We start from the raw sequence: 22,694 nt of genomic DNA on the forward strand, positions 1-22,694 counted from the left end.
CACATTATTGCGCGATTATAATGAGCACAATATGAGCACTTACATTGTGCTTTCAATAAATACTACTGCATTGTTCAAAAATTATTAATTGTGTCTCAAATTATTCTAGGGGGGGATAGCTTTACTGAAGGAGGAGTCATGTCCCCCCCCTGTCCCCCCCGGGATTTCCGCACCTGGGCCAGTCTGCATACGGGGGCGGGACTTCACAAAGGTTGTTAGCTAGAGTTGGTAAGGTTAAAATGAATAAATGAGAAATAAAGAGCCTACTGCTGTTAGTTTGTGCCTTAGCATATGATGCAAATGGCTGTGTACAGTCCATGGAGGTATACTGTAGGTCACAGTGGACATTACTGTTATACTTCACTCACTTCCAAAACAAATGCACACACAAAACAAATGCACACACTAGCCAGATCAAAATATTTACGTTAAGAGGTGGTGCTCATGGGAAATGCAGTATTCATCTGGGAATCCTTACTGCTTCCAAAATCAACACAAAATGAAAGTTGCTTTGTAGTAGCTGTAAATAAATATAAGTGGGGGTTTGTTTTCTGACGGCTGGATCACTCTTATTGAGAAGAAATAGCACAATGGAGACGGATAACTTTCTTAAGCAGCACTTTAATGATCTCCACACTTCATCAGCTTCACAACAACACTTCCTTGTTTCTGACAAGGAAAATATAAAAGAGGGATGGACAGTGACAGTGTTCAAGGAGCCAGACTTCAGTGTCAGCTCTATTGAAGTTAATGGGTTGGGTACTGCATATAACATCTCAACCCATCATCTGTGTTGTTTCAACATTGACTGGAAATCCTTCCAACAGATTAAAGAACACACATTTCGTAATGCATACTGATGTTTTTTAAATCTAAATATGCATATTTGTTTTCCAAACAGATCATGGCTGTGTCCAGCAGCTGCATCTCAGCCTCTGCTGGATTGCTTGTAGACCAAAAACATGAAAAACACAGTGCTAATTAGATTTTAAAAAACATCAGTAAGCATCACATAATGTGTGTTTTTTAATTTGGTGGAATTAAAATTGAAACAAGAAAGATACGACAGGTTAAAGTGTGATTTCTGGTGCCCGTCCCAGACTCCAGTAGAACCGACACCAAAGTCTGGCTTCTTAAACACTGTCACTGTCGTCATGGCCATTCTGTCTTTCAGTTTTGTTTGGTTTCTGACTCACATGTTACCGAACTAACCAGTCACAAACCAAGACGCCAGGAGGACTTAGACTGAGGTAAATGTCAGGAAAACTACAGAGGTAGATTCAGCAGATTATTTTTAAGTCACTGATGAAATTATTTAGACATGTAAATATGTAAATAATTAACTGTACCACTCTCGTGTCTGTACAAGAAATATGAAATTGCAGCCAGGGGACAGTTGGCTTATCGTAGCATAAAGACTTGAAACAGGGTAAGAGCCACCCTGGGTCTATCTAAAGGTGAGAAAAATTCCCCCCACAGTACAAGCACCTCTCAAATTCACTAATCAACACAGTTAACGCTAATTATCACCTGCTGTCTTTAGACATCATATTTCCCAAAATGCCAAACTGTGCCTTTAAGGGAAAATAAGGGTAATAAAACCATAAGGAAATAAAAAGAGAAGAGGTATTAAAAAGAGCAGAGATAGATAAAAGACAGTGTGAGTGTGTTTGGAGTAAAGGATTAAGAGGAGAAGGGGAGTAGAAAGGTTCCCTTGGGATCCTACGGCCTGGACAAGAAGCTCCTGCTGGGACTCTCTGTTTATTGATGTGTGTATTTGCATGCTTGTGTGCATAAGGGCTACACAAAGAGCTTTGATTCTCTTCCCTGTTTCATCCCAAACTGCCCGCTTTATACCAGCTGCTGTCTGCTATGTTACCTGACAGCGCAGCCTCGGGAACCCGTGTGAGTGAGGAAGAACAAGCGTGTGTGTGGAGGAGGGGTAATTGGCATGTCCATCTGACTGAAAGGCCTGGGCGAAGTGGCAGTGCGGGAGTGGAGCTGATAACATGGCAATTAAGCTGAGAGAGACAGACCCCCAATCAACACAGCATGCCGCAGAGACCCACAGAGACAGGTGGGACTGCAGGGAGTGGATACAGAGACGGGGAGAATGGGCGAGTGCCCCCAGGTGTGAGCTAATTTGTCTCGCTGTTCGACTGAAAACAAGGAGGCTCCTGAAGGGCCTGTACCAAACATGTCTGACTCTATTGTGCACACATACCATTGACTCTCCCACGGAAGACACCTGCTGCTGCAGCTGCTGAGAAAATCTTGGTTTTGTCGCATCTTTTTCAAACTCCAGACTGCGTGCTTTAAAAGGAAATAGAGCGCTGGCAAAGTTTGAGGTTTACATCTTCTGTTGCTTGTTGAAATAAGGCGTGGAGGAAATAGAGCTGAGTTATTTCATGTCTCTGTTAGATAGTTTTTCGCCGGTGGCACCGCTGCAATTCTCCACTCACATGTCTCAGTAGTATTGCCTAAGCCTCTCTGTGTGGCCCCCTGCCACAACCTTTGCATCTTCTTCCCACCTTTCTTCTTTCTTTCTGTCTCTCCTCTTCCCTCCCCTCCGGGAAAGATTAGAGGCAGCCTCCTGGATCGCATCACACGGGAGCACAACAAACTTTTAAAAACTTCAAAGCTCTGAGTTATGTTTCAGTTGGCTGACAGAAGAAGTACCACCACCACCACCACCGGCAGCACCGCCGCTGCCGAGTTGCTGTTTCTAATCATTCATGCTGCTTACGGATCTACAAACTAACTCCCTGTCTGCAATTTTCATTCTCTCCCCGTCTATCTCAGCTTCAAATTCATTGGCATATTTCCCTCCTCTCTCCCCTGCGCTCCTTTCTCTCTCTTTCTGTTTACCTCTCAGCTTCTGTAGAGCATTAACTTTTATCTTTTTTCTCCACCAGCCCCCCGCCCATTCCATAAGCCTATTTCCCCCTCTTTTTCATTCCTCTTTATTTTCTTTTATCCCCTCATCCTGGTCGCTTTGTGTGGATGCAGGGATGGTGTAGAGCAGATTATCAGCTAACTCTCACAACGGTCATTTATTCACCTCATTGTTTGCAAACCCCTCGGTGCTCAATAACCTTTGTGTATGTTTGTGCAAGTGAGCGTGTGTGCGTGCGTGTACGTTCTGTGCCATCGACTGGTTGTTTTTCTTGCCACGCTACATTGCTCAGGCATTTCTTCTCTAATATGTCACCCAGGTCTATGAGCGCAGACATACATGTGCAAGCAAAGTAGGGTACTTGTGTGGTAGTCATGGCTTGAGGACATTCAATAAAGTATTGAGTGCTGAACCCTTCCACATCCCAGTCTCTCACCAGGCCACAGCGTGAGTGCACCGCATCGATTTACAGACCACATGTGACAATCACAATGAACTGTAGTCCATTCAGGCTCCAGACTCCGCGCGGTTCACTCCGGGAAATTTAACCTCTGCTCATGGCAGCGATCTGATGCAAAGAGTTATAACTTGAGCGCACAGGGAGCTGATTTCTCTATGCTCAGCATACAGAGTGTGGTGGACCCCTGCCGGACGGCCTTGCAGGCTATCACTGAAGGTATTTGTGAACTCAAGGAACTAGCATGCCGCGTTCTGCTTGCGTGAATTGCCTCTTTAATTCCAGTTTGGAAAAGAAAAAGATAATGGCAAAACCTGTTTGTCTGATTGCTTGAATCACTTTGGAGTTCATTAGCAGACCATCTGGCTCATGGCTCTTGGTTCCAAACGATCAGCTTAAATTGCACTTGAAATCAAAAGATTATATTGTGATATTGAAATGCGTGCGTTTTCGTGGTAACCTGCTAAATGACTTATTTCCTGCTATTAATTCAGCGCATGCCTTTATGAAGGCCGCGGTGGTGTTAAGATGTAAATTGAAGTATTTCGGAGCTTTAATATTTTGTAGCCAAACATCCGTTAATCCACTCAGACAGAACATTTTGCCACTCAGGGGAACAGCTGTAAACAAACGCTAAATATTTAAAAAGCCAATCTTGTCGAAGTGGAGAAGTTATGCGCTTGTGTTCATTTAATATCCCCCATCATTTCGGATTCTTTGGAGTAGAATACAGAGGAGGACATTCTTCATGACAGACAAACCGTGAAGACAGTTTAGATCACAGCATGTATTGAGACTTGAAAGCCGAGGCATAATGTGTTATTCTGATGTGACAGTTGAAGTGACACATCAGAACATACCGCCGGCATCCTCTCACTGTCACTGCACTCAAACATCTATAATCTCGTGGATCTGCAAGTCACAGTGTAAAATTCCAGACGGGATGTTGACGTTCCATCAGCTACCTTCTTGAATTTGACCTTTCGCAATATTAAATTATTCAACCAATCAGACGGGACACAATTTAGCTTAACCTTTATATTGCTTGCTTGTGGATATCACCACCCTGTGAATTTAAAACTGTTTAAACATGCATAAAGTTGTGCTCTGCCTGCTTGACCTTTCAGTGTAATTTTCCCCATTTCGTACTCTATCCTGTCTCATGCAGCGATCCATTTGGAAGTCCTAACCAGGCTAATCTGGATGGATTTGTCAAAGGTTTTCATGAGCTGTGAATCATTACAGTGAAGCGGCTGCGTGTGAACTAGATTGATCATCTGATTACCTCGCCAGTTAGGCCTGCTTGTCAAATAATAACTCAATATCTTATAAACAACATCATGTGAATGCCCTTGAAGAGCTCTGCCATGGACGGCTTCTTCTTCTTTTTGCTTGGTTTTTTTTTTTTTTTACTGGACTTACTATGATGATTATATTGTGGATTCATTATGCAAATGTGGCTAACTGGAACTTGTGTTGCCCCTCTGTATGTGGGCAGTATCAGGGTCAAAGCAAATTGAGCATGGTGTTAGTTCAGGCAGGACATGATGTCAATTCACATCCCAGCTACATCAGCTGATCTCAAACAGCCCAATTGATTGATGGATCAGCTGATTGATGGAAGGGAGTCAGCTGATAGAGCACAGGATTCCTTTCTATGCGACCAATTGGCGCATCTCATTCAGGACGCCCTATTTAAACTGCTCTGGCCTGCCTACTGTTGCTGCTTCCTCTGCAAGCTGCTTTGCAACCTGCCTCCACCCCAGCTCCTCCTTTTTATGCTGTGTCTGACTTATCAGTGTCATTTCTGTTTGTCATTGATGCTCTGTTCTGTTTCCAAGGGGTCTTTGCGGCTGCTCTCCCTGCCTTAGGCTTTCCATGTATGTGCATGGAAGGGCAGGGAGGTTTGCTCTCTCTCTGTTTCAGGCATTCCTTGTTTGCAAATGGATGGGCAGAGAGGTGTGCTCTCACCGCCTCAGGCTTTCCACATAGTCTCGTGGAAGAGGCTTTCTGCGTAGGCCTGAGGAAAGGCAGAGAGGCCCCAGAACAGAGCCATACTGCCAAATATAATACTGCACCCCCTCCTCCCATAGCGGGCCTAACGAGGGAGACTCAAGACTAGCCACAGATATTGAATTTCAGCAGAACTTAGATGCATGATGCACATTTTTAGTTGAAGAAACATTTTTTTTAATTAAGCGTATTACCAAAGTCAACATGACAAGATCACCACCATCTTTGTTTGGAGGAAAGGAGGTGTGTATTCTGTGGTCTGCCCACTGCAAAATCCCAAGTGAGCTTCGTTTTTTCATCTTTTCTGGTTTAATTCACAACTTTGACTTACATTTTGTTTGAAGAATATTGATTCAAAGATGATGTTCAATTATTCTGAAGCGAGAAATGTTTGAAGCGATGAGAGAAAACTCCCACATCGGCCTTGAATCATGCCCCAGGTTGTTTTATGGCACCGCTAACTTTGCACTAGCTTAAAAAAGAATTTAAGTATGAGTAAAGTACTTGAAACTGGCCGAGTCTGGGCTTATAATGAGCTTCTCAGTCATACAGTCAGTCACCCAGCAGCTCTTTGGCATGTTGCCATGTCAGATGTTACAAAGAAAACAATCTTAATTTGCCGCTTTTCTGAGCAGTTCTCTAAATAAAAATGAAAATGTTTAAAAATTAACTGACTTAGCTGCTTTAAGATTTGAAAGAGGACTTGCATCAGTGAGTATGTTTACATCAACATTTGTTTCCCAGTTTTGAGTCTTGCAGTAGTTTTGATCTTATCCAGGACACATTAACATAGAGCATGAGAAAATCTGATTATTCAGATCACTGTACAATCATAACAGTAGGTCTCTGATCATCTGAGTTCAGGTGTCTTTGATTCCTCTGCCACTCATCCCTGCACCTACTGAGTCACCTCAACAGCTCAGCATGAACACAATTTGGTTTCTAGCCGCCTGAACTCGGCTGCCTTCCCCACTTCGCTGGATTTAGCCTCCCTGTGTGTAATGGAAAGTGATGCACAATTTATGCCTTAACAAAGTCAGATTTTCAATTTCAATATCAAGGTGGACAAGGTGCTTACAGAATCCCGGTTTCTATCAGTGGGTTTGGGCTGGAATATACAGGTTTCTCAAACCAGGATACAAGGATACACCAGATAACCAGGATACCAATGCCTTTTGTCAGTCCCCCAGTTTGACTAAGCCCGATCACACCTCACATCCTATTACTCGACCTCCTCCTCCTTCTCCTCCTCCTCCTCCTCCTCCCCTCTCCTCTGACATTGGCTCTGAATTATCGATTGTCAGTGAGATCTAATCTGTCCTCCTGTGTCATCATATGAGGGTTTGGCTGTGAAGAGGAGAAACGTCAGACACTCATATGATTGAAATCTGTTCTTTGTCCTCTTTCATTTCCTGATGCAATTAATATTAATGTTCTGCTCTGAAGCTTTATTTTCCATCTGTTCGCCTCTCTGTGACGTGTCATGTTGCCCATTTTTCCGTGTTTCTGTTACTACATTCACCCTGGGCTTCATTCCTTCATCCTCTTAAGAGGGCATGACCATGTCAGACCCCTGTATCCCATCTCCTCTCCTGTGTCATTCTTCCTTTTCCTCCTCTTGTGCGAAACATGCAGCGAGTTCCTTTGAGCAGAAGTGGATATGACAGCCAGTGTCCTCGGGTGGAGGAGCTAGGTGGACTGTGTTTGTGTACGTGCCTGTGTGCGTGTGTGTGTTTTATCTAAAGTGATCTGTAATTGTATGTTCTCTGACACAGTGATGGATAATCAATAGTTCTGTCTGTCTCGGTGGAAATGCAGTGGGGGCCAGAGTGGAGAGTTAGAGAATAAAAGTCATGCTGTCCTCAACGCTGGATCCTCCAGTTTTGTTTTGTTTTTTCTTAGCAGCACCGCCTCAAAAGAGGGAGCCAAGGTCGGCCTGGCATTTCTCACACCAGCCTTTGTTGTTGTCTGTGCTCTCAGGGTGCAGATGGACTTCTACAGCAACTTGCAGAATCATAACAGAAATGCCAGCTCCACCTGTGTTCTGGGCTACACTGTGCATTGTGAGCCATAATTGCCCCGCGGTTTAAATCCAGAATTCAGCCTCCATCCACATGGCTGCATATTCAGACTCTCTGCAGCTTTATTCCGATCCGCTGGCCTAAACCAAAGCAGACAGGGATTATACAGATGTGTGGATATGTGAATCCTCATGCTGGCATCGTGAGTCACATTCACGTATGCATGAGCATTCGCCGACACACACAATCATACACACAGATTTAGTTGGCGTTTCCCCTCGTTTGTGTCCTGATGAGAGTTGGTGTGTTGTTATCTTCAATCGGCCTGCGTCGTGGACGTCCACTGTTTACTCCCATTTCCCTATCTGCGTGTTCCTGACGCTGATGGCTTGTGAGAGGTAAACCTCAGCCCCAGCCTGTGCGACAGTGTCTCATGTCAGAGTGGGTAATAGACTGCAATGCATCATGGGAAAAGCCCCTGGGGTGCTGGGTTTTATATTTATTTTTAAAGCTGCAACCAGAATTCTTCTTCTCTGGTCTTTCAAAATGGAGTAATTTCATGGCTCATTCCAGGGGTTAAGACAGGGTCTGGTGGAGTGGAAGAGTTGTAAATAGCCTCTCGCTTTACCCCCAACATACTATAGGACCAACAAATCTGGATCATTGGTAGATGTTTGAGACATAGTGGGAGCTGGCAGCATCGGCCTGTTTGATGCTATATTTAGGACTTCAGGTTTAATGTGTTACACAGGCATGAAATCACTGCATGATGAAGTTTCACCCCCTTGCAGATTACAGAGGAACGAGGGAGGCTGGGATTTTTTTTCTCCCTCCGCTTTCATATAAAACTTGGACTGCAAATAGAAATTTTATCTTTGAGTTGAATAAGAGGTGCTCGGTAGGGATGGAGTTGATGCCAATATCACGCTGCTGAAATACACCACGGTACCCTCTCTGTGATGCCTGAAATAAGGTGGATTAGCCAGACCACTAGCCTCATCCTCCGTACAAGAGGATACACATAAAGTTGATGCCAAGGTTATGCAAAAATCAAACTTCCACCAAAAAAAAAGCCCACGCAGCAAAGTAGTCCACACGGACTAATTTAGATGCTCGCTTTTGGAGTCAAATGAGTAATGTCCAGTGATGCCATGTTAATCTACTGTGGGATTTGGCTTGGAACGACCTTCCGGGGTGCCGTACCTAACAGCTTAATTACCTTTTCAAAAGGGAATACCTCTGAGATTTAGCAGCCACTCTGCGCGGCAGATATGCTGCTCAGTCAAGAGGAGGTGATATGAGGTTACACTTCACTGGGTTGAAGCGTATTGACCTACCTACCCTCTGCACACACACTCACGCACACATAAACACCTGTCTGACACTTTGCCCTTGATTTTGGCACCTCCATCACCAACAGCTCTCCCTCTCGCTCCCTCCACCTCTCCTCCTCTGTATGTGAGGCCAAAGTTAAAGATTCCCGAGCTTTTAAGATCACACTACATCACGACTTCCTATTTATTTTTTATTCACTGACTCAGAAGACACATATCATGCTTTTTTCTCGCTTTTCACCCTGCCTCCACTTCTCCCACCCTTCATCATCCCTCGTCTCCTCTCCCCTCTCGCGACTGGAGGTGATAAAAGTCAACGGCAAGGGCAGCGAGATAATACAACACCAGTTAGTGACAAATAGGACAGAGGAGATTTGGCGGTTGTCCAGGCTGATCAAAAGCATGTTGAGACAGACAAAGAAAGGTGACAGATAACCCCTCCTGCCGAAGGGGATGGTAATCACTCCTGAACATAAAAATCTATTTAAAAACACAGCGAGATCCACGGCTAAATCCTCCGATACAGTCCCGTTTAGAATATATATTGCATTTTCTTTGCCACTGTAAAAGCAGTCGGCAGACAACGTAATTTCCAAAGAGATGTGAATTCGATGGTATGGATATTTAATCACTTTTGGGTGACTCTAAATTCTCAGCTGTCCCGTGCCAGGAGGTTAAGTCTACCAAGGCCAATGAAGCTTGCAGAATGAGCGCTCTGTCTTCGTTTTATGACTGCTGAAGGTGGCAAGGTCTGGCGACATGGCAGAGATTGAGATTTCAGTGGAACTGGGAAGTCATTTTCCTCATCTACAAAGTGATGTCCATAAAGTGTAGGGTGGTCACTGTCTAATAATAGGAAAGCTCTGTCTTTAACAGCTTGTGAAATGAAGTTGTTTCGCGGTCTATTAACGCGTGTCCCTGCCTCCTCTCTGAGCTCGTCTACCTTGCCACAGTTTACTGTCAGTTTGCATGGATCCAGTGCTAATTTACAGTACCCCTCTCCTGTCTCTTTTTCTTGTCTGCCCTGCTCTTGCTTTTGCGTTTTCTCTTGTCTCTCTCTGCAAGATTGGCAGGTCTTTAGGGTTGCAAGGCGCTTAGCTTCCTACGTTCCTTCCTCCTGTCTCCTCCCCCTCAGTCTGACTGGCAGTAATTACATCAGGGCTGGGCTCGGTTTGTCCCAACGACCCCGAAGACCTGACAACCAGAAAAAGACAACGCTGAAAGAGGGAGTGAGCAGGAAAAGAAGGGGAACAAGAAAGATACTGCTGCGGAATATACAAAAGTGACGGCATACAGAAACGGGGAAGCGGGAGCGCTGAGAGAGAAAGCGGGCATACGAAGGCAGAAAAGGTTACACATCAGTGATTCCTGACAGGCCTTTCTTGTTTTTCATCTCCACCCTCTTTTTCATTCCTCCATCATGGCTGTGTGAACTCTGTATTCACTTGAACACACGTCTGCATTGAGAAAAAGTGCCCACCTCCCAGCTGCAACCGAGATTCCCACAAGCTTCGGCTGTCTTGCAGCAGCTCTCAGTGGTCTGTTGTGTAGTTTTAAAATGGGAATAGTCCTGGAAGGCTTGTTTACACTTGTTGGTGAAAGGAATCACGGGTTTTGCTTGTTTTGTTTGTTTTGTTTGTTTTTACTTCCATTTTTTGACAGCGTGTATCTCAGTTACATCTTCACCAGGTCAGGGTAGATAGTGCATGATCACAGGGCTGAAAATCACCTATAGAAAGCAGCATAATAAGGAGACAAATGGATGAACAAGTTGGAGAAAGACTTTATATAACCTAACACGTTCAAATAAATCCAGTCTCTCCTTCTTTTAAATCTGGTCCCCAAGGAGGAGAGAGGAAAAGAAATTAAGAAGTCATTCAGGAGATGAAATGAGGCTTTTCTCAAAGAATTCTCTGACATTGTTCTGTTGTTAAGAGACTTTTTTCACATTTAAAAGCAATGAATGCAACATTTATTATGCCTTGTTCCACTTTTAGCCCTTTCATCAGTAATTCCGTCTCCGTCTCAATGACTGCGTTTACACGCACACACGCTTCAGGGGATTTTAGGGAGAAATCCAGTTGACGTTGGAAATTGGAGGGCGCCTCACACGCACTGCGAAGCTGCATTTACTTACAGCTTGTTAGTAGTAATAAAGAGTTCTCCTCTGGCATACTTTTTAACCAGCAGTGGCATATTCAATGTACATTTATCCTTTATGATGTTGCAACTGTAAGTTATTTATTCTAGGTTCAGTTTTGATTGGACTTGACTTGCCTGAAGTGAATACATGATATACAATGAGCTCCAAGTGACTTGTTTTGTAAATTTAAAGAAGTTTTAGAAGTACCTTTGTGAAAACAGGAAGAATGCAGGCTATTTGCAATCTTCAAGTTTCTAGTAGGATATTCCTAAACTAACAGAAAGAGGTTTGGAAGAAAATAAAAGGTTTTGTAATACATGTCATGGCAACCACCTTGTCGAGAACAGGAAGAAGTACCTGCCGAAATATTTTGTAAACCACCCGTCCTTGTTTAAACCTATTATTGCACACAGATAATCCAAGGACGAGACGTAAACTAGGTGCTTTCTTAAAGTAATGTTCTGCTCCTCTTTAAATGACTCAGTTTGTGCCATACCACGTTTGTGGTCTAGAATCTGAAACTAAATATTATGTTTCTGCTGCACAAATTTAGCTTAATCAGGTTGCTCTTAAAGGAATACTTCACCCACAAAATGAACATTTATATGTCAGTTAGTCACGCTTTGTTATCTTGACTGCAGTGATGCGGGTGCTGTAGCGGACCATCGTGGTGAAGAGGGAGCTGAACCAGAAGGCAAAGCTTTCAATTTACTGGTCCATCTACGTCCCAACCCTCATCTATGTTCATGAGCTCTGGGTAGTGACCAACAGAATGAGACTGTGGATACAAGCGGCCGAAATGAGTTTCCTCCGTGGGGTAGCTCAGACATCCAGAGGGAGCTCGGAGTAGAGCTGCTGCTCCTTTGCGTCGAAAGGGGTCAGTTGAGGTGGTTCGGGCATCTGATCAGGATGCCTCCTGGGTGCCTCCAGTTAGAGGTGTTTCGGGCATGTACCACTGGTAGGAGGCCCCGGGGCAGACCCAGAACACGCTGGAGGGATTACATATCTCATCTGGCCTGGGAACATTTTGGGGTCCCCCAGGAGGAGCTGGGGAAAAAGGGACATCTGAAATACTTTGCTCAGCCTGCTGCCCCCACAACCCAGCTTGGATAAGCAGTTGAATATGAATGGATGGATGTTATGTTGGATTTGTGAAGAAATCTTCGAGTGTGCCTGCACAGAAAACGGTGCATCACGTTTAAAAACGACAAAACTATATCACAAAACTATATCAAATCGTCTGTGTACAAACTCACTGAAGTCATATTCCAAGTCTCATTTCTCCAGTCATTAGCTCAGCACTTCTCAAACACTTGCATTTTCACTAAAGCCTTAGGATTTGAAACTGAACTGAAAGTGAAACTTATCCATGCTCTCTTCAAAGCCAGGCTCCAATACAAGCGATCGATCTCCAAGGCTGAAAAATGAAGCTAATGTGTAAGTGCCAAAAACTGCAGTTCATCAAATGGCCACTTGAGGCTGGCTCCAACACAGAGTCAATCCTCACTGATCCCCATGTTAAAATGCCCAACTTTATAGCAGAAATAAACATGTTTACAGCCTGGTACAAAAATCATTTTTGGTCTCTATAGCTAATTGGTGACAACTGTACAGGTGGTGGATTTTTTATAACTCACCCATTTACATTTAATCAAGACCCAAAGTTCCACATAATTATGGGCAGGGCCGCTCGAGTGACAGGCTGTCTCTTGCCCAAATATGATCGCTTCTGGCTCAAAAAAACAAAATGGCAGAGACCAAAATGCAGAACTCAAGGCTTCGAAACAGCAGTCCACAAACCAATGGGTGCCATCACTGTAGCTACATCCATTATTTTATACAGTCTATGCTCCAATACTAAGGTTTTTTAGTGAAAGTACATGTGTTTGGGAAGTACTGAGCACATGACTGGATAAATGAGACTTGGATAAAACTGCATGAGTTGCATTAGAGTTTCTAAACAGAGGTTTTGATATGTTTTGCTGTTGTTAAACTTGGTCCACTGTCAATCAATATATCAATATGTTTGCCTGTTTCTTTGGAGGCATGCAAGAGAAAGAAAGTTCTTAACAGATTCAAGGTAGCACGGCTTGACTAATTGATTTACAAATCATTTTGTGGGTGAAGTGTTCCTTTAACAGCTGAGGAATGGCTTTCTTGTTTACATGACGTTCACAAAAACAAGTTCCTGCAGAAAGCTGACAACAACCAGGATGCTTAAGTGTCTCTATCTGTGTTTCACTTTCTGTTGTGCACCCTCATGACCCTTCCTGCTCCCCTCCTCTGTCTCCTCTCTGTTGTGTCAGGCTGATGTGCAGTCAAATCCTCTTTAATTCACATTACTAATAAATTAGTGCAGGGGTAAGAGGAGCGGTGGCTTTGTTTGTCCCCTTTAAAATGCACCCACTGTCACAGATGACCAAGCACAGTACAGTAGCCTGTTCACTGGATGTGAACTGCAGAAGATGCCCTGTGGCTCTTACAGAGCTGTACTCTGACCCTGCATTGACAACTTGTCTGCTTCGCTGTCTCGCAGCTAACACTCACTCCTGGGAGGAAAGGAGGGAAGGACAGACAGAGAGAGAGAGAGAGAGAGAGAGAGAGAGAGAAGAAGAAAAAATATTCATGCTGTAGGATTTAAATAATCAGGACTAATCTGGCAAGAGAGACACAATACCAAAAACCATGCGCTGCCTCTGTGAATATGCACTCAGCATAATTGGAGATCACAGTGGAGTAGCACTGCTGCCCACCACCATCACCAAAACAGCCATCTGTTTGTAGCTGTATGAGAGTCAGTACACAAAGCATGTAATCTGGAGTGAATGCAGCCTGTTAAGCTCTTAGAGGATTATCAATTATTTATTTTGTTAGTTTTTTTTAGGTGTTCCTGTTGCTCAAAACATAGACAATGTGTATGCAAGCCCCTTACACAAAGACAAAACAAAGTGAGTGCTTATCAGTGTCTTTCTTCTCCTTCTGCTTGTCTCTTTCTGTTTTTCCTCTCCTCTTCTTCTTTCTCCCTCTCTCTCTCTCTCCTCTCAGCGGCGTCCAGCTTCAGTTTTTGCCGTGCCTCCCTGGAGCACACGGTGTCTGCTGAGGAGCTGAGCTACCAGCTGCCGCGTCGCGCCGGAGGCAGCAACCTGACCTGGCACGACGGCCGCGGCCAGAGGACAGCACACACACGCACCGTCAAACTCCTGCAGCAGCCAGGCACAGAGGGCATCCAGGTATAAAGACGTCCACACAAACAGGCGCAAAGCACAAAGCACTGTGGAGGAGTGTTTAATTTCACCGCAAGTGAATGACTTTCAAATGTGTTCTCGCTCAGGAAAACAGATTACAGATTGCTAGAATAAGTTGAGGCGACAAGGGACCTCTCAGGATTGGGCAGGTTGTACCATAACAAACTTGGAAAGAGAAAGAAAGCCTCAGAGGCCCGAGCCACGCTTGGTTTCACTAGTGAAGCAATCTGCTGTGAAATTCTTGCGCATAATCTGTCACTGATTTTGGATTTTTCAAAAGGAATAAATTCCCGCCACCGGGCAGTCACAGCAGCTTAGGAAAATAAAACATGTCTTTTGCCACAATTTTAAAATCTAAAAGGGAAGATTTCAAGAGTTTCCACTCCAGTCACATTTTGCAGTAGCTTGGGATCAGTTCAGCCAATTCCCCGTGTGTTTTTGAGTGGTATATTTTTGTCATTTCAGTGCATAATTTGCCAGTGGAATTGGTATTTTTGTTTATTAATTAAAGAAAGGAAACTTAATTTTTTATAGTCATGCTTTAGCGTTTAGTATTTTGCTCGTTATTTTTATTTGTGATCATTTTTTACACCCATTTAAGGAAATAAAAAGGTTCTTAAGGCCTCTGCGATAAAACAGTGCACAATAAAGATACATGAAGACACATGAGGCTAAATAACGTCTTGTATAACACACAAAATCTGACCAGCTGAAGCAAGGTGGAATATATAAAAAGCTGTCTGATGATAGAGGACTAGATGAACCATTTAAGATTCTGTTCATGTCTGTTAAAAGGTCGTGATTATTTTTATTCCGATTACTTTCTGCCCATTAAGATAAAACAATGACTTTGGCCGGGCAGCTGTATGCACATTATAAATGTACTGACCGCTAGTTATAATAAGTTGTAAGTTAAAATTAAAGGAGCAGTGTGTACAGTAGGATTCATAGGCAACCAGCTAAAACCTCTCCCATGTGCCAAGCGTGAGCACCCACTTAGGATTCCTTCAGTGTTCTTTGTTCGGGAGGTTTTCTGTTACAGATGGTGTTTCTCTGATGCTGTGCGGCTCGTCGCAGACTAACCGTTTTTTCTCTGACAACTTAATGTGTGCTCATCTTTTTTCTGACTCAGACGTTCAGGAGATTTTTACTAGGAGCTGAATTAGCCACAGAGGTCTCCTCTTCTCCAAAATAAACAGACCAGGTGATTTAAACCAGTAAAATCACAAAATTAGGCAGTGCCATGTTAATAAAAACATATTTATTTTGGTTATCTTGTCGAGAAGGGGCTGCTAACTTTGCAAAAATGCGAACGGCCATGTCTAGATTCAGTGTTTGGTTTGTCCATTCTGGGCTACTGTAGAAACATGGCAGTGCAACATGGTGACTGTCTCAATGAAAACAGGACAATTCCTATTTTCAGGTGATTATACACTAAAGAAAAATATATTTATTATATTATATTCCATTTCTGCCAATATATCCAAGTATATCCTGCACACTGGACCTATAATATACAGTTAACTTGCATGATGTTGTATTGAATTACATCACGGTGCTGAAATATTTTAATTAAGTACTCAGAACTTTTTAAAGTAGCTTAGTTAAGAAAACATTATCTCCCTTAAGGGGAGCTTTGCTGTAATTTAATAATGTCCTGTGTGAATTAACTGGTAGCTCATCAAAGCTATTTACTTTCAAAGCAGTGTTTCTAACTATATGAGAGAAGGGGTAATGAAGCTGCCCTGACCTGGGTGGGTAAAACGTCATATGTACACTGTGGGAGATCATCTGTTAGCATCAGAGAGACAAGTGAGAGCATTAGTGGTTCGGCATCAGTGCTGCATCTAGCTGTCGAATCTCAGTGGTACCAGGAAGTCTAATTGTTTTATCTTGTACACGATGTTGGCTGGTCTCACCTGAGCCTGTAGTGGATACCACCAGAGAGTAACTGATTATGTAATGGAGCGGCGGTACGATAGCTGTTACCTCACTTCTTGTGATGTAACAGTGCTCATACAAGGGAGCACATACTGCATAGAGAATGGACTCAGAAATATACAGTTAATACCGTCTGTCCCATGTGTCTAAAAATCGCATTTATTCCACAGATGTGTTTTCCCCTAAAAGCTTAGCAACAGCTTTAGCAGAACTGTGTGGTATATACACGGGATATGAAAGTCATTTCAGTGCTGGATGGCTGGTGAGGAATGCCTGCTCGGTGGCTCAATGTCTCAGCAGTATAATGTAAGCACAGCGGCATCATTGACTACCACACATCGCTCTTGTGCAAAATGGAATCCCATCTGTGCAGCACCAGCGAGAGGCAAAACAAAGAGAGGGAATAAGGATCTATTTTAAGGCATTCTGCCTGTGTTTGACCTGAAACAGCGCACGGCACAACAGCCTCCTTCCTGGCTCCTTCTCCGCACATGAAAGGGAGCAGATAGCCCAGTGGAGGTCATTTGTTTAGTCTCCCCACTGCCTTTAAGAAAGTTTGCCACAGTGAGGCTGTAAGATGTACATATGCACTGCGAGATTGCTCAATAATTCATAAAAGAGTGCCCCCTCAGCTATAACAGCTATAAAAGGCTTAATAAAAGACGAGTGGGAAGCTGTTTCCATGTGATTACACAGCGACTGGATAATTAAACCTCCTCTATACCATGAGAAGTAAGGCTTATCATTTCCTTGTGGCAACAAGCCTCTTAATGCATTATTCAACAAATGGGAGCGAAGTCCAGCTCGCTCTGATGTCTGCGTGTGTTTCTTGCGCTCACAAAAAAAAATGCAGTGTCCATTTGTGCATCTTCACCTTCAAGAATCTGTGCTCATGGGTCTGCATGTGAATGTGTGTGTGTATGTGTGTGAATTGGCGTCTGTGCATCCAGTTCTCTCAGGAGTGATGATTAGATTATTCTCCATTACACTGGTTGTGCACACATTAGCTGTAATGAGGAAGCCAGTTAAGTGAAACACAGCTTGGCTTCTGTGTATAAGGTGGGACCTGGGGAATCTTCCTTATCTGTTTAACAAAGCTAATATAACACATTATGCACCCCTATGCAAACTGTGTACACTCACACAAATGTGTTGGAGCAGACCAGACAGTCAGGGGAGATGAGGAATAGTAACAGCAGGATGGAAATCTATATATCGGTGTTCATGCATGCACAAACATGGCTGCCATTATCCAAAGATGCTCCCAGCTTGTTTTGCAATACTGACCAAGTGGGACACATAAATGTAGATCTATAATCTTGCCTATTCCCAAAGCACATGCAAAAAATACGTGCAATGTAATATTAAGCATTTATCACTTGTTTTTATTGGAAACAGGAAAGAAAAATATTAACAAGATGGAATAATTCCATCTATTCCCTGTATGGTCCATTTTTTCAGTAATTTTCTGGAAATGACAGTTAGGCTGATTGCTGCACTCGAAGGTGAAGAAAGTGACACTTAAAACAAGTTAATTTGTGCTGTAAACAGGTGGAAAATGTCATCCCACACCTTCAGCCACTGACTCAGTGTGGTTTAAATGTTTTGTCGAAGTGGAAACAGACACTTTTAAACTCCCCCCATCCCCACACGCATTTCCATGTGGTATTATTTTTGGCACAGCTGTCATAAAGACAACCAGATTGCTTTCCTATTTCCTCACAGCCTATCAAGTACCAGCAACACAGGGCACACTGCGTTTTGTTTTTCACAGTTGTGCTGGTTGTTTCACTGTCTGCCATTTCCGCTGCTGGGGATAATAATGACAAAGAACACAGGGTGATTACGTTTACATGCACACTGATGCCAAGCTTGACAATATTTTTTGAATTTGGTGTGGGTCATATAAACAACATAGTAGGTCTTATTCTGAATGTAGCATTTTCTGATTATGACATGTGGGATATGCTGGCCTTATCTGGATGTATACAGCGCATTTGGAATATGTTTTTTCAGCAGTTTGCAACACATGGCCTTTTGCCTTTTTATGGTCAGCTCTGTGTGTTGTACACAAACTAACTAGTCCAAAGAGATGATGCCCGAAAGAAAAGCTCACATTTTTGGTCAAAAGGAGAAACACATGTACTTTAAACGTTATCAAAGACTTGGATATCAGCAAGGTTTTGGATCTGTGCAAGCATCACGACGCCAACCTCTTTAAGAAGTTGGTTAAAGGAATGAAAGCGGGAGGCTGTGTTCACACATCTGAACAAGTTCACCACCAGGGGAGACCTTTGAAAAAATCCTGTTTTGACAGAATAAACCAAAATGGCTTAAGCGGATCCAGCTGTTCCACTTCTCCATATTTTGACACGATAAACAACATGTTAGGACACGTTAATCGGAGTATGCACAGCTGCATGTAAGCAAAAATATTAGCAGAATATTCATTTTCATTTGCCGTGTGAACAGCTCAGCCGGAATATTGTCATTTTCTAAATAAAAGCAAAAAACAGATTATTTTGTGCATGTAAACGTCTACATCGATAATTACTGGTAACTTGGATTAACTAATAGCCACCATGAAAAGCACTGGTCCCTTCCTGTTGTAGTTAAGCAGTGGTTAACTCACTTCTTTTGTGCCGTAAATCCAGCCTTCATTTTCCCGGGAGATCGTGGCAGACAGAAAGCAAGGCTTATAGTGACCTAATCTAAATGTTAATGGTGTCGTTATTCTATAGCCATTAGATTTACTTCATAATGATAAGTTAAGCAAAACAACTTGTCTATTTCCACTTTAAATCAGAGGTTATCTACTCATTTGTGTTGTTAAATTACTGCAGGTGGACCTGCCTGCAGACCTATACACTAATAGGATTTTTCCAAATAATGACTCCTTGTGTACTTGGCGCACCGTCTGTGCCATCCTTGAATTGGCTGTTGTCTGGGTAGCCAGATGGGGTGAGGGGAGGGGTTTGTGGGTGGCTCATTTTGCTGTCTGACACACAGCTTGTGGGTGAACCTTTAGATGAGACTGGGGAATAGGTGGAATAACAGAGACACAATTTAGGAAGTAAGAGCAAGCCATTGTGCCTTCTTTCCCTACGTCAGACGCAAGCCTGTTACAGGAAGTGAGGCCCTTATTCAGTAATTTGCCATGCAGGGTTGGCGAACAAGAGAGACCAGTCTGTGATTATTTTTCCCGCCTCATTACAGAGCACAGTGACTGACCTCAGCTGACATCAACACATGGCAGTAGACTAACAGAGAAAACACATGAATGTACCACAAAAAGCCTTCAAACTTTGATCACTTCTTCTAAAGACATGAATGAGATACACCACAAGTTTTTTAGTGTGGCTGTTTCCAGTTAAGCTCATAATTCAAGCCTCTAATTGAATTCGTCGACACATTCTCACTCCCAGATAATTACATATGGCTGTTTGGTCAGTGGAGTTTGATGTCCACATATTACATGATAAGTATCCTGAGTGCGTCTAATGTTGGCGTCCTGGAATGCCATGTCAATTTATGTCTCTTACACGTATTGTGTCTTTTCCGTTCTCACGGGAAATGTACAGTTTCTGCTCGTTAGATGCATACAGTCCTCTTCAAAACAAAGTTAAATCATCAGGAAAACTCATCATATTTACATTTATATTGGTATGCAACAAAAGTACGTGGTTAAGTTTAGGCAAAAACATCATGGTTTGGCTCGACATTCATACAGGAAGCGAACCCTGGCCTTCTGAAAGTCCGGTCTGGTGTTGTTGGATCAATCCAACACCCCTCCCGTCCACCCAGTTGGGACTTTCCAGGTCCTTAAATTATGTTATTGTCTGGTGGCATTTCGATCTTACACTGTCCAGTGGTGTTATTAACTGACGCCACCCGACAGCATATCGTACTAATGCGGAAAGATGCCTGTTTTTCGTAGGTGTCTGACACGGAAATGAATGAATGAAATCAATTCCAATCACTTTGATGATCCCCTAACGTTTCATGTAGCGCTATCTGTGGATCAGAAGTTTAACTTGTCCAATAGTTGGGTTAACAACCAAAAACCTGCAAAACTAATGACATTAACTCTCCGCTATTCAGTGCTTATTAAGAAATGTTAGCATGCTAACACAATAAGTGAACGTGTTAAACATAATACAGCTTAAAGTGGAAATAGACAAGATTTTGCTCTAACTAATCTCTGAGAAATAAATATTGATTGCGCAACGTATTGGCTGTAGAACAGTGACACCATCAGTGTTTAGACTGGTTCCTTTTAAGCTTGCTTTCACTGTGCAGTTCTGTCTGTCCCTGGGTGTGATTTTCTGGTAAAACGAAGGCTTGATTTACGGCCCAAAGGAAGTGCATCAACCATTGCACAACCAAAACAGGAAGAAGATAGAATCTTTGTTTCCCCCTGTAGCTATCAGTATCTATTGCTAGTTACCAAAGAGTGTCATTGTAAGTTCTTTGCAGTTACCAATGGCAGACACTGGGAAAACCTGTGTGCAGTGTGTCCTCTGTTGCTGGTTGTTGCAAGGCTGTGAGGAAAGCAAGAGTGGTCCTGTTGTCTTTGTGACATGGTGACAACAATGATACCACTTGGAAACTGTGGGGAGGGGGGCTTTGACGAGTTGTCAGTTTCTTTAACACCATGTTAGCACTGGAATTATGATCGTGCTACTAGTCTGCTGTTAGCATTAGCACTGTATAGCCTCACAAAACAAGGAGCATGGCTGTACATTAGTCTTGTTATGATATGTATCCCTTTAATTGATCACCATCACCCAAGTAGATTACTTGTTAGTTGAATCATTAGGGAAATGTTTTATTCTTTCTTCATCTTATTGATTGATGGAGCAGCTGTCACTTGTTTCAATAGAACCATTGAGACTGTCCTCACTGGAGAAACGACAGCATGGGTGGTTTGTTCAAAAACCTTAAAACAACTTGTGTTTTTCTGACAAGCGACCTCTTGTCATGCAAATAATGATTGTCATCTTTCAGAAGGAAAGGCGGAATTAGTGTGATGTTTTTTTACACCGCCACAAAACCTCTTAGGGAGGAGGTCACGTGGGTGGCTGGATGTACAAAGTGAGTGACTTTGACACCAGTGGCTGTGGTTAGCATCACATCTCCTTGCAACAGACAGCAGTGGTTTGTTGTTGGTTTTTCTGTAACGCTGATCATCTGTAAACTTAACTTTAATTTGCCTAAAGTTAATCAGACTTTAACCACAAAGGTGGCGGATCAGACAACCCTCATATTTTGTGTAACTGTAAAACATTACTTGCTTGCTGTCATCCTGAAGTGCTGGCACTTTATGGGAGCATTGCTGATGGCTGCGTCGGTGCGGTGATGATGCAGCGGAGAACAGAGGTTTGAGAGACACAGTAGAGAGAAAAACACAAGAGCTGCTGGGCACTGAGGCAGAAATGCTTCAGCCTGTATTGTCCTTGTCCTGCCACTCAGTGATGTGTTGCTCTGTCCGAGACACATGTTTGACTCATGCTAAATAGAGAGCTTTGTAAAAATCCCATCTGGCCCTTTGTCCTCCCACTGAGAGCCCGCTCGCATTCGCATGAGTGCAAGACATTTACAAACTGCGAGTCCCGAGGACAACCAAAGGCAGATCTGTGCGAAGCTAACGGAGGCTGACAGTTCGCACACACTCTCCTGCACAAGAAGACACTCAGAAAAGCTTGCACATAAACATTTTCCGAATCACAGTGACACGCTCAAACACACATATGCACAAGGCTAGACTGAGCAGTGGGAGACACAGGGGTGCTAAATGATGCAACGAAAATGGCCAGGGACAAGGGGGAGGATTCGGTGTTACTGAGAGGAATGAGGGATGAGATGAGATGAGAAGTGGGGGACAGAGGTGAGAAGCAGATATGAAGAATCACGTGTCAGGATCTGTCAGGGTCTTTGGGATTGGAGAGACAAATGGAAGATCTGATTCCATACCGACAGCAGAGCAAGAGATGGATCGGCACAGTAGATGCGGAGATGGAAAGAGAGAGTTGTTAGGTTAGACAGCAGAGCATACAGTGGAGATAGAGGAGGAGTGTTCAGTAACCTGTGGAGAAATGAAGTGACAGCAAGAAAAGAGGCAGAGAAGAGAGGGAAAGGCAGGTGTGAGCTACAGTACATGATGTACAGATTATCAAACAGAGATTCACTCACTCAAACACACACACACACACACACACACACACACGTACACACACAGATATTTACTGCTAATTGGTGTAGCATCATTGATCAATGTCAGGCTGGGTGTGGATGTGCAGAGACAGAGGCAGCCATCGGAAGAGAGGCGTTATCGGTCACAAAGAGTGAATTTTAAGGATTCCCCACGCTCCCCTGACTTTTGGCTAATCCCCGATCCAGTTACACTGAGAGGCAGGGCATGCACTCGCACTCACAAACACACACACACACACACAGAAATACAGGCACATAAATGGGCAGAAAGTATCTTGGCGCGCAGAAGGCAGAAGAAAGATCGAAGGGAGGAAACAAGAGAGAGGGAGGACGGAGGGGGGGAGGAGGGAGGGTGTCAGGCAGGCAGAGGATAAAATTTATGAGGAGCAAGTAAAGGGGGGATAAGAGACATGATAGAACAAAGTAAGCAG

The 22,694-nt window shown here is 43.4% G+C and overlaps 1 protein-coding gene across 1 annotated transcript in view; it reads left to right on the forward strand.

Annotated features, from left to right (window-relative positions):
• samd10b (sterile alpha motif domain containing 10b) overlaps positions 1-22,694 on the forward strand; it is a 71,868-nt gene that overhangs the window by 16,180 nt on the left and 32,994 nt on the right. Inside the window, exon 2 of the mRNA XM_050066128.1 lies at positions 13,910-14,094. Within this exon, the coding sequence (XP_049922085.1) occupies positions 13,910-14,094 (185 nt within the window). The remainder of the gene's footprint in view (positions 1-13,909; positions 14,095-22,694) is intronic.

The sequence above is a fragment of the Epinephelus moara genome, chromosome 16 (assembly GCF_006386435.1).
Source record: "Epinephelus moara isolate mb chromosome 16, YSFRI_EMoa_1.0, whole genome shotgun sequence".
Lineage (NCBI taxonomy): Eukaryota > Metazoa > Chordata > Actinopteri > Perciformes > Serranidae > Epinephelus > Epinephelus moara.